At 34.8% G+C, this 12929-nt stretch overlaps 1 protein-coding gene across 2 annotated transcripts in view; it reads right to left on the bottom strand.

Annotated features, from left to right (window-relative positions):
• Positions 1-12929, bottom strand: part of LOC148953599 (uncharacterized) — a 185728-nt gene that overhangs the window by 118802 nt on the left and 53997 nt on the right. For both annotated transcript variants that reach the window (XM_089088603.1, XM_089088602.1), the window contains exon 5: positions 513-740. In XM_089088603.1, the coding sequence (XP_088944729.1) occupies positions 513-740 (228 nt within the window). The remainder of the gene's footprint in view (positions 1-512; positions 741-12929) is intronic.

Below are 12929 nucleotides of genomic sequence, written 5' to 3'. Positions count from 1 at the left end.
AGCTGAGATTTATAAGTATCACAAATAAACCCACTTAATAAATACTGAAAAAAAATATCTTCTAAAAATTTGTTAAGTGGATAAAATAACTTTCGCTTGAACAAAATCAATCACGGTAAATTATTAAGAAACAGGGTCACACAGAACAGGTTACAGGTAAGAACAGGTTTAGTCTAAAATTGGGTCCGGTTACAGGACTCCTATAATACGTTTAATTTTTGCTCATTTTATTGATTAGTTAAATAAAGTAAGTCTACTTTAAAATTATAGTAAAGAGCAGATATTCCGTGCAAACGAGGTTGTCTGCCTCCGCAAAGCTTACCAAAAACCCAAATGAAAAATACAATTTGGGGTTTTCAATTTAATATTGAGGATTTGGAAAGTATTTTCTTGTGTTATTCTTGAAGTAAAAAATTTCCAAAAAGTGAATATAAAACATTATGTGACTTCTAATTTAAAAGAAAAATATTGAATCGTACGTATGTTTATATTTAAAAATTAAAGTAACTTGCCTTTTAAAGCCCTTCCAAGTTCTTTGCTCCTTCCAAAACCGCTCAACGGATCAGCAGCCAAGAATTCATCGGTTTCTAGATCGTCTAGATCGGTTTCTTCAAGCAGTTGGAAACGAAGTGGCATTGGCATGTCAAAGCAATCGGTAGAATTGTCTTTACATGAGCAGAGAGTTGAGGCTTTGGGATTGCAGATATGGGTTGGACCGCAAACAGAACACTCTGTGCTATCTTCAATTGTAAACATTGAATAATAGAAGAGTTACTGAACGTAAAGATTTTAAACATTTTAAATTATGTCAATATAAGACATTCTAAAAATTCTAAAATCTACAGATTTTAAACTTTTGAAATTGAAACATTTCTTATTGAAACATTATTAGTACAGAAAACATTTTCTGCGTTACACAAATTAGTCTTAATTAAAATACTTATTTGTGCAAGACAAGGTGTGAGTCAGGACCGAGTGCGTTCGATTTTCAATTTATTTGTATGTAGTATATTCAACAGTCTTCCAACTAATTGTTTTTTAGGTGACTCTGGTGTCCAATAACTGACTTATGAGCCGACATTATGTTTACTCTATAGGTCACACCCGGAATGAGAAGCCACAGCTTTTAGTTTTGCTGATTTTTCACTCAGATTCTAAAAAGACTCTAAATCTTTGTTTAAATCCATCAGAGGATTAGGAATCCTGAATACAAATTTTCGTTTTGAATGGCTGAAGCTTCTGACAGTAAGATTAACAGTAAGACAGTAAGACATTTTTGGGACACCCAAAAATCGCTGAAACCAAAGTAAAATAGCAGTGAAGCTCCAATGCAGCAATGGCTGGTGTACTGTCCTCATCATGTTTCATCTTTATATGACTTCATTTGTCATTTTCTACTAAAAAATATCTGAACTCTTTGTTTCAGCATATTTCCATTAATTTTTATATCTATTTTTTGACACCACGTTATGAAAGGATAAAACTAACACATGACTTGAGTTCTCCTAATATAACGGTTAAACTGTCCTTGTTGCAACAATAGCTATCCGTGTCTGGTAGTTTAAAACGAGAGTTTTATAATAAAGTCATGCAATGTTTTCAATTTTGGTTGGTGACTTTTTTTTTCTTTTTTTTCCTCTAATAATAATTTCATTCTAAAGATGTTAAGGCATATACAGGAATATTTACAATTGTAAAATATCAATATTCAATACTACAACATGGCCAACATAATGATACAAATATAATGCGAACATGATTGACAAATAATTCCTTTTTTTATGAGTAATGGTAAATAGTTTTCAAACAGTTCGTGGTAACGAACTGTAAGTAAGGAGCGACCCGGATCAATAGTAACTGGAACTCTAAAAAACGGAATTTTGATACCAATAGATAGATCAAAAGAATCAGATTTCAGTGCTGATATTAAATATATAAGTTTCATCAAGTTTAGTCTTACCCATCAAAAGTTACGCGCCTGAGAAAATTTGCCTGATTTTCGAAAAAAGGGGAAAACACCCCCTAAAAGCTATAGAACCTTACTGAAAATCACACCGTCAGATTCAGCTTATCCGAAAACTCCACAGTAGAGGTTTAAGACTCCTATCTGCAAAAATGTGGAATTTTGTATTTTTTGACAGAAGAAAGATCACGGATGCGTGTTTATTTGTTTTTTGTTTGTCCCCCCCCCCCAGGGGTAATCGTATCAACTCAGTGGTCCCAGAATATCGTGGGAGGGCTCATTCGAACGGAAATCAAAAGTTCTAGTGCCCTTTTTAAGTGGCCAAATAGATGGAGGGCAACTAGGCCCCCTTCAACACTCATTTTTTCCCAAAATCACCCAATCAAAATTTTGAGATAGCCATTTTGTTCAACATGGTCGAAAAATATAATAAATAAGTCTTTTAGGATGACTTTATCCCTCAAAATCCACGGGGGGAGGGTTGAAAGTTATGAACTTTACCCAATGTTTACATATAGTATTGGTTATTGGGAAGTATACAACGTTTTCAGGGGGGATTTTTTTCTGGTAGTGTGGGGGTCAGGGGTTATGTGGGAGGATATTTCCATGGAGGAAGTTTTCATAGGGGAAGGGATTTTGCTATGAAGAGGGCGCTGGATTTCCCAGCATTATTTAAAAAACGATCAGAAATTAAATAAAAAAAAAAAAATTCAATTGAAAGTAAGGAGCAACATCAAAACTTAAAACGAACAGACATTATTACGTATATGGTTTGGTTCGCCCCCTAGTCAATACCTCACTTTTTAAGCCAAAGATTTTTTAGTACTTTCATAAGAGCTATTTATTCTAATTAAGGGCCTTTGTGATTAAGGGGTCATTTTTAAAGAATTTGAACAAAATTCGAACTTTAGCATAAAGAGCGAGGTTTTGGCTAGGGGGTGAACCCCCTAATACACGGATTAAAACTATATGAATATAGAAGTTCGTTACGTAAGTTAGTTCGTTAGTTACATTTATTTATTACTAATAAATACGTTCCTAAATAAAATTTCGTGAAAGCCATTTAACCAAATAAAAGTAAAATTGATATGCAATTTTTTTTAATTATTCATGTACGAGGAGCCAAAATCAAAACCGGCATCAATTCAAAAACGTTCCAAAATTAAATAAAAAAAAACAAGTTTTGTTAACTTGTAAAGTAAGGAGCAACATTAAAACTTAAAACGAACAGAATTTTTTTCCGTATATCAAAGGGGATGTCCCCTCCTCAACGCCTCGCTCTTTAGGCTAAAGTTTGACTCTGTCTCCCAACTTTATTTTTTTAAACAATAAAAATCTTTAGGGTAAAGAGGGAAATGTTGAGGAGGGGACAGCCCCTTTCATATACGGAATAATTTCTGTTCGTTTTAAGTTTTACTGTTGCTCCTTACTTTCAGTTAAAAAAACTTTTTTGGCATAATCGTACACCGTTGGCATAATCGTATCTATGTAATGTAAATCAGGTTTTTATGGGTTATAAAATGACAAGATGAAGTCATAAAGTTAAGTTATTACTATTATTATTATTATTATTATTATTATTATTATTATTATCATTATTATTAATTTTTGCTTTTAAAATATGCAAAAATAAATGGGTCCGTTACCCGAAGGATATTTGACTTTTTTGTTTGTTTTGCCCTATATGAGGATTATAAGTTTTCAATTTCAGTGCATTGGCTGGAAATTACCCCCATAGGTAATCTTGTCAGTGCAAAGAATTCTTCAGTGCAACTTAGGGGAAACGTCATAGTGCCGTTAAAGCAGCAAAAAACTTAAATCCTACCAAACAAAGGGTGATGCCCACTCCGTTCAAAATGTCGGTAATTTTACATAGTTTGAGACTAGCCTATTGCAAGTTGGTGTTCCGAAGTTATTAAATTAAAAAAACAAGTTTTTTCAACTTCAGGTAAGGATCAACACTAAAACTCAAAATGAACATAAATTATTCCAAACATGAAGGGGTTAATCTTACCCTTCGTAACCTTACCCTTCACGCTAAAGTTCTTTGCGCTTTAAAATTAAATATAAAAAACAAATATTTTCAACTGAAAGTCACGATCAACATTAGAACTTGAAACGAACAAAACTTATTACGTATATGAGAGGGTTTGCTCTTCCTCGGCACTTTGCTCTTTACGCAAATTTTTTTAGAACTTTAAAAAAAGCATCTTACTGTTGCAATGAAACGAACCTTGTATTTCAGGAGTCGTTCTTAAAGATTAGGATCAAAATCCAAACTTTAGCGTAAAGAGGGAAGTGTTGAGGAAAAGGAAACCCCGTCTTACACGTAATAATTTCTGTTCGTTTTAAGTTTTAATGTTGCTCCTTGATCGTTTTTAAAATAATGTCAGGAAAGCTTCCCCTCCCTCTCCATTTAAAGATTCCTTCTATCCATGGATATATTCTCTAGAATATTGAATCTTGGTGAAAATTTTTCCCGGATAATTACCCTTAACACCTCCATGCGTAAAATTGAGTCGGCAAAGACAAAATACTCTATCTAAACATTGGGCAAATTTTATAAATTAAAAACCTTTCCCCAGGGGCTGAGGGGGTCATGATATTTCTAAAGTTATTCGGCCTTTCCATTATGTTGAACAAAATGCCTATCTCGAAATTTTGAGAAAAGGGGGCATGGGCTCCAATCTTAATTGCCCTCCAATCTTTTTGATATATTAAGAAGGGCACAAGAAATTTTAATATCCTTTCAAATAAGCACTCTACTGGTATTCTTATACCACCGGGTCGATACGATCACCCCTGGGACAATATTATAATAATAGACGCACATAAAAAAATACAAATAATTCTGGAAAAAATACAAAATCCACATTTTCGCAGATAAGAGGTTGCAACTACTACAGTAGGGTTATCTGATACGCTGAAGCTGATGGATTGACAATATTATATAATTTTTAGAGGGTTTTCCCCTTTTTTCGAAAATCAGGCAAATTTTCTCAGGTCCGTAGCCTTTGATGGGGAAAACTAACTTGATGAAACTTATATATCTGAAATCAGCATAATATGTCGATTCTTGCAATATATCTATTGGCATCAAAATTCTGTTTTTTAGAGTTTCGGTTAGTATTGAGCCGGGTCGCTCCTTACTTACAGTTCGTTACCACGAACTGTTTGATGATACTTTGCTACTTAGGTCGAATGATATTGTAATATTTATATGAATAAAATCTATAAGATAATGAATAAAATCTTATCTTATCTTTCGATATATTTATTGGTATCAAAATTCTGTTTTTTTAGATTTTCGGTTACTATTGGGCCGGGTCACTCCTTACTTACAGTTCGTTACCACGAACTGTTTGAAAATTTCCTATTCTAATTAAATGGTCCTTGTTTTTCAGGAGTCGTTATTAAAAAACTGGAACAAAGAGTCAAACTTTAGCATAAAAAAAACAAGGTATTCAGGAGGCGGGCAACCCCTTCGCATATGGAATAATTTCTGTTCGCTTTGAGTTTTAATCTTTCTCCTTATTTTTAGTTGAAAAAACTTGTTTTTTTTTAAATTTATTTTCTGATTGTTAAAAAAAATCGTTAAATCTGGCTCGCCCTTCCGTGAAAATTTCCCTTCTCTCTCGGAAAAATCCTCAGTGGAGATTTCCTCCCACGTAAAACTCATCCTACCCCCCATAAACGTCCTTCCAGACCATTCCATCGTTGCTAAAAATCCCCTCACCCCTTCCATAAGATTTCATGCAGAAAATTGAGCCTGAAAAATTCTCCTTAGCATAATAAAGAGTTTCGTATATGAATTCTGTCTAATCCCCCCAGAGTAAAATTTCCACTGGAAAGTTCATCCCTGGAAATTTACCTCCACCCGTAATATTATACCCAAGTAAACCTAACCCAAGCACAAATCCCCTAAAAATGTCTGTTTACTCATAAATAACAAATTGTATACGTAAAAAATTAGCAAATTTTATAAATTAATGCTGGGATGGGGGGGGGGGGGGTATGCTATCTCCAAAGACAAAGTTTACTGAACATAATCAACTTTACTGAACTATATTTTTCAACTATACTGAACATAATCGCTATCTCGAAATTTTCGGACGATTTTGGCAAAAGTGAGGCGTAGGAGGGGAGGATAATATCTAATCTTGTTGGTACTGTAAGAGGGCACCAGAACTTTTAATATACGTTAAAATGAGTGCTTTTCCAATATTGTAGGACTCTTGGTTCGATGTGATCAGCCCTGAGGAAAAATAAGAGAGAGAAACACGAATCCTTGGTCCTTATTCTTACAAAAAAAAATTATATAATTCCACATTTTTGGAGATGGGAGATTGAAACTTCAACATTAGAAACATGAAACCTGAAACCGAATCAAAATCAAAAGTATACCATTAAAATCTTCATTGCTGTAGGTTTACAGCAAACTGTCTTGAAAACTAAAGAAAAACAGAATTTAGCATTTCAGTGCTGTTCGAGTTCTCGTTTTTTCTTTTCTTTCTTTTTCTAAGAGGTTCTTGTATGCAACCAAAAGTAGTAGATTGTCATGTTAGGTTTCATTTGATACGAGACTAAAAGTTACTGTCGCATTTGAAGTGACAAGAGAGAAGATACCACAATGAAGTGTAATCTTCGTATGTAAACAAAAGTTTTGGACCAATAGGTCCAAAATACAGGTGAATGAAAATTCTGAAATAGCCAAGTCTTGACAATTATTCGAAAGCTATAGGTAATATCGAAATCAGCAACAATCTCACCGCCCACTCTCCTGTCTTTCGTAATCTCTACTTTTAGTTTCATTTTTTTTTCTTATAAGCCATTTTTCTGCCGTCATAACAAAATTTGTTATTTAAAAATTTAAATAATATTCCCGTTTTTACAAGCTAAGAGAGCTAAAACTTTTTTTGGAAAATTTCGAGCGAAATATTCAGAAACTGATAAAGTAGCTAACCACAACAACAAATTTCTATTCCGTAAACATTTGTAAGGGGCTTCTACGAGCTAGTCTTTCTAAGCCAGCAAACTATTCTGTCGTTTTTATTTACAAATATTCTGAAAGACAACCAAGCCATGTTGGCTATGTGGTTTTGTGGCTTGAAGTTTTTTTCGTAATCTCACCCGAATAACAAGCTCTTAAAAATTATTAGCACACCATTTTTGTTAGCTAACTTTGTAATTCTTTGAACTATGAAAATAGGTCTAGGCATTTACCCCCCCCCCCATAAAATATATCTTTCCCAGTGGAAAAAACCTCCAAACCCCCTAAAAATACCCCCCTAAAATACTGCCCCGTGGAAAAGACCCCACAGAAAATACCCCCTGAAAAATACCCTAAACCGGAAATTCAACCCCTTGGAAAATACCTCCCCTTCCCTCAGGAAATTCCCCTAAGAAATTCACCCCACGGAAAGTTTTCCTCCTGATAACCCCCCCGTATTTCCACTGGGAAATTCCAGACATTCATTAGAAGGGAAATCGAAGGTTCTACTCACATGTTGTAGTTTGAGGCAGTCTTATAGCATTACCTGCAGTAAAGAGCCATAAGGGTTCAATGTAATAATTTCTATTTATTTATTTTTGCCAGAAAAACTTGACACCGAAAAGATGGTCGTATAAATTTCGGGGAGGGAGGGGGGCTCATTCGATTGCAAATTAAGAGTTCTAATGCCTTTTTTAAGACATAAAAGGAAACAAGCCACCCACCACACTGTTTTTTCCTCAACTCATCCGCTGCTCAATTTTATGTGGGGGGAGGCGATTTTTCGTGGAAGGAATTATCAGGGAGAGAGTTCCTTAGTCATATTGTATTTATCTAATTTGTACAGTGGTTCCTTTCTCAGGCCCTTGACAAAGGCAAACACAGCTGAAGTAAGTTCGAGATAGTGTGTAAACCTGTCAACCATTACTATTCATATTCCGTCTTTACCAATCCGGTTTTAATGTCAAAGACCCTATTTAGCCCAGTTAAATGGCCTTCCTTGTTGGCAACGTGTTTGAATAAGCTGTTAATAAAAAACGTATAAAAAAACTTGTTTTTACGTGGCATATAGACCAGGTTTGCTGTATAACGGCCTTCTTAACGGTCCCACTCGAAAATATATTGCTGTATGTTTCGCTAGCACCCACGACAAAACAATTTTTCCTCAGAATCATAAACTTGAACTTTCGCCTTTTCAAATAGTTAATAGTATTGAATCGAATAGTTTGTGGTAATTAACTGAAATTAAAAAGCGACTCGGGCCAATTGTAACTGAACTCTAAAAAAATAGATTTTGACAATAAAAGAGACATCAACAGAATTGAATTTGCGTGCAAATTCTAGATATATAACATTCATTAATCTTAATGATAAACTTCAAGGCTGAGACAATTTTGCTGATTTTTGAAAAAAGGGGAAAACATCCCTCAAAAGTCAAGAAATCTTATTGAAAATCCCACCGCCAGATTTAGCGTATCAGAAAATCCTGCTTTAAAGGTTTCAAGTACATATCTGGAGAAATGTGGAAATTTATATTTTTGACTTTTTTTCATTTTGAGTTTTTGCATAAGATCACAGATGGGTGTTTATACTATTATTTATTTTTCCATGTTGTCCATGGGTAATCGTATCAAACCACTAGTCCTAGAAGATCTGGAGAGGGCTCATTTGAATGGAAATTAAAATTTTCAGGGCCCTTTTTAAGTGACCAAAAAGATTGTAAGGCAACTACCACCCCTCCCCCGCCTTTCCCCCTCAAAGTCATTTGATTAAGTTTTTGAGATAGCCATTCTATTCGGTATAATTGAAAAATCCAATAACTACATATTTGGAGATGAAATGACCTCGAAGAGTCCCCGGGGAAAGGGCTGCAAGCTATGAAATTTACCAATTGTTTACATGCAGGATTTGTTACTAGAAAGTATACATACATCTTTCAGGGGAAGGATTTTCTGCAGGGGGATTATCTAAAGGAAAATTTACTGTTGGGGGAAAGTTTCTGTGGGTGAACATTCCAGGGGAAATATTACACGGGAAAATTTCCTAAAAATCATATACAAAATTCATTTTCTTTGTATTAAGTTTTCTTTTGTGACTTCAATTTACATGTGGAGATTTTCTGCGGGAAATGTCAGGGGAAATTTTTCAGCAGGGTTTGAATTTTCTTGGGTATGTTCTGTGTGTGTGTGCAGGGGAGGAGGGGGGTATTCCTTGGAAGAAGTGCTCCATGGGGAAATTTTCTAAGGGAAAAACTTTCCTTGAGGGGGTTCAGAATTTCCAGTAAAAATTTCCGTACAGGAGGAAGGATTCTTGTAACACTTGAAAAACCATCTTTAGTAAGATAAAGAACAAGTTTTTTTCAAGTAAAAGTATGCCAAGGAGAATTTTTCTTCTGAAATCGTCCAAAATAGATTTTCTTAGGGGGGGGGGGGGTTTACAGCGATGATGTAATTGTCCAAAGGTGAATACCGGAGAGGGGTAATTTTACGTAGAATGAATCATTTCGTGAGGGATAGGGAATTTTCCATGAAGAAGGAGGTGGAATTCCACGTGTTATTTGAAAAAAAAGATCGGAAATTAAGTATATAAGAGAACGAGTTTTTCCACTGAAAGTAAGGAGCAACGCTAAAACTAAAAAACAAACAGAAATTAATCGGTATGTGAAAGGGGCTGCCCCCTTCTCAATACTCCACTCTTTAAGCTAAATTTTGACCTTTGGCCCAATTCCTAAAAAAAATTACAACTAAAATACAAGGGCCGTTAAATTTGAATTTGAAGCTTTTTTAAATGCGCTAAGAAACTTTAGCATAAAGAGCAGGGTACGGGGGAATGGGCAGCCCCTGAGCCCCCTTCATATACTTCTGTTCGTTTCAATTTTAGAGTTGCTTCTTACTTTCGGTTGAAAAAAATCTTTTTTGTTCTTTTTTAAATTAATGTTAAGCAATGAGTGATATTTGTCTATAGTATGCAGCACTCTGAATGTAAGGAGGTTTGAACACAGTATTACTTTTTAATATAATTTTAAATGGATAAAGGGTATTAAGTTTAAAAATTTCTAGTCTTGTGACACCACAGTGGATTTGACCTTAGCTTAGTATTAAGGAAAATAGAGATCGAACACGGTTCTAGCAACACACTGCAGGGCCAAAGCTGGGGCATTAGTTGTCAAGAACCGTCGTTAGTATGATTGCTTACCTAGTTTACTTTTTTTTCAAATTATATAAGGAATTCGTGGCTTTAGAAAGGAAAGGGATAACATAGCAAAAACTTACTTAATTTTCATCAAAATTACACCATAAAATTCATTTGGTCTGAAAATCTTATTGCGAACGTTTCGGTAAATTTCGTGTTTCTCCTGTAAGAGACGGTCTAGAAACCCTGTTTTAATTTGTTATTACTGTTTTCATTTTTTTTTTCAAAAGTTATTTCATAAGCTTGTTTTAGAATATGTAGGTTAGGCTCAATCGAAATGGATATATAGGGTTTTAATCCACTGTGATGAAAGAAAACAGGTCAAGTCACAACAAATTGGCTTTTTGTCATTTTGCCATATTTTACCCTTTTACCATATTGAGTGACGATTGTAAGAATGCCAATTGTCTGAAAATTATCCGACTAAATGCATGGTCAGATTATAAATTTTGATACTTCATTTGACTTTCAACGTTTTAATTTCAGTAGATATTGTCTGCTAATGAGGGGAAGCTATTGTATATTTCAGAGGGGATCAGAAATCCGAAAAAGACCAAAGATTTCTGGCAGTTCTTATGCCCTGTTATGTGTGCTTTCTACCCTCTTTTGATTTTTGGCTGCATATTTGGAGTAACTTTCCAATATGGATGACACAGGGGTGTCAGTTTATGGCTTATTACAAAAGTATTTTAAGATTAAAGCATAATCATATCCTTAATTGCACGGGCAAGGGCGTCGTTAGGGGGGCAGATATCCCCCTTGCCTGTATTATACAGTTCACCCTCCTTGACAATCCGAATATGAACCCCTCTTGCCTCCCACTAATAAAAATACTGGAGATTCACCCCTGTACACAGGAAAAGTATGAGCGCTTACTTTCCAAATAAAAGAATCTTTTGTGTGAAACTCTCTTCCTGTGTAGCCTAAGTTTTGAAAGATCTTAGCTGAAAATGCATTTTTAGTGTTTGCTATTTTATTACTTTTTAACAAAGTAACATAAATGGCAAATTAATAATTAATAGTAGCATTTTTTTAGATATTGAATAAATCAAACAAGTTTTTTTTAGACTGAAAGTAAGGAACAACATTAAAACTAAAAACAAACAGAAATAATTACGCATATGAAGGGGGACGCCTTCTCCTCACAATCTCCCTCTTTACGCTAAAGTGTTTTTAAGTATTTTTAAAAAAGCTTCTTATTGTTCTAATTAAACTACCATTGTGTCTCAGGAGTCATTCTTAAAGAATTGGGACAAAATTCAAGCCTTAGAGCAAAGAGCAAGGTGTTGAGAAGGGGGCTGCCCCCTTGATATATGTAATAATTCCTTTTCGTATTAAGTTTTAATGTTGCTTCTTACTTTCAGTTGATTTATTTTTTTATTTAATTTCTGATAATTTTTTTAAATAATGTCAGGAAGTCAGGCCCCGCCTCCACGGAGAAATTCCCATCCCCACGGAAATATCTACTTGGCAGTTAAATCCCAATGAAAATTTACCCCGGAAAATTACTGTTAACAACCCCCCATGTAAAATTAAGACGGAAAACAGACAGCAAGACATAAAAAAAAATTGTATAAGAATTCTGGCAAATTCCCTCAGTGTATAATTTCAACTGACAAGTTCACTCCCTGAAAACTTCCCTCCCCATGGAAAATTTCCTCCTGGTAAAACACCCAACAGAAAATGTGTCCCCTCCTCACCCGAAAATGCATGCTTTTATCTTCCCAAAAAAATATAATGTGTAAACAATGGCCAAATTCTGTAACTTAAACATTCCTCCCTTGGGACTGTGGGGGTCATGTTTTACTACCCAAAGGTATAGTTATTGGGCCTTTCAACTATGATGAACAAAATAGCTACATCAAAATCTTGATCGGACGATTTTGGGAAAAGAAGGGAGAGGGAGGTTCCTAGTTGCCCTTCAATCTTTTTGGTTGCTTAAAAAGGGCACTATAACTTTTAATTTCAGTTCGAATTTGCCCTGTTGCAATACTCTAGGACCACTGGGTCGATACGATCACCCCTGGAAAGAAAACACGTATCCGTGATCTTCTTCTGGCAAAAAATACAAAATTTCACTCTTTTACAGATTAATTAAAAAAACTTTTTCCACAAAATAAGTTCTTCAAAGTAAAGTAAAGAACTCCATTAAACCAAAAATGAACAAAAATATAATTAAATAATCTACCAAGTGTGAAACTACCACAAATCAACATCGATAAATAAATAAAACCCAAAAACGAACAGAAATTACAATAAATAACCGAGTCAAACTCGAAACCAGCAGAAATTAACATGAGTACGGTACAAAAACACCCAGCAGAAAATTTGTCCCCTCCCCACCCGAAAATGTATGCTTATTCCCCCTCCAAAAAATATAATGTGTAAACAATGGCCAAATTTTGCAACTTAAAGACCTCTCCCCTGGGACTGTGGGGGGTCATGCTATACTACCCAAAGGTATAGTTATTGGGCCTTTCAACTATGATGAACAAAATAGCCTCATCACAATTTTGATTCGACGATTTTGGGAAAATAGGGGAGGGGAGGGGGCCTAGTTGCCCTCCAATCTTTTTGATTACTTAAAAAGGGCACTACAGCTTTTAATTTCAGTCCTAATGAGCCCTTTTGCGATATTCTAGGACCACTGGGTCGTTACGATCACCCCTGGAAAAAAACAACAACAAATAAACACTTATCCGTGATCTTTCTTCTGGCAAAAAATACAAAATTCCACTCTTTTACAAATTAATTAAAAAAACTTTTTCCACAAAAAAGTTTTTC

This window comes from Artemia sp. Qi Xiang Cuo, chromosome 4, assembly GCF_049724085.1.
Source record: "Artemia sp. Qi Xiang Cuo chromosome 4, ASM4972408v1, whole genome shotgun sequence".
Lineage (NCBI taxonomy): Eukaryota > Metazoa > Arthropoda > Branchiopoda > Anostraca > Artemiidae > Artemia > Artemia sp. Qi Xiang Cuo.
This window is presented reverse-complemented; position numbering and strand designations above follow the sequence as displayed.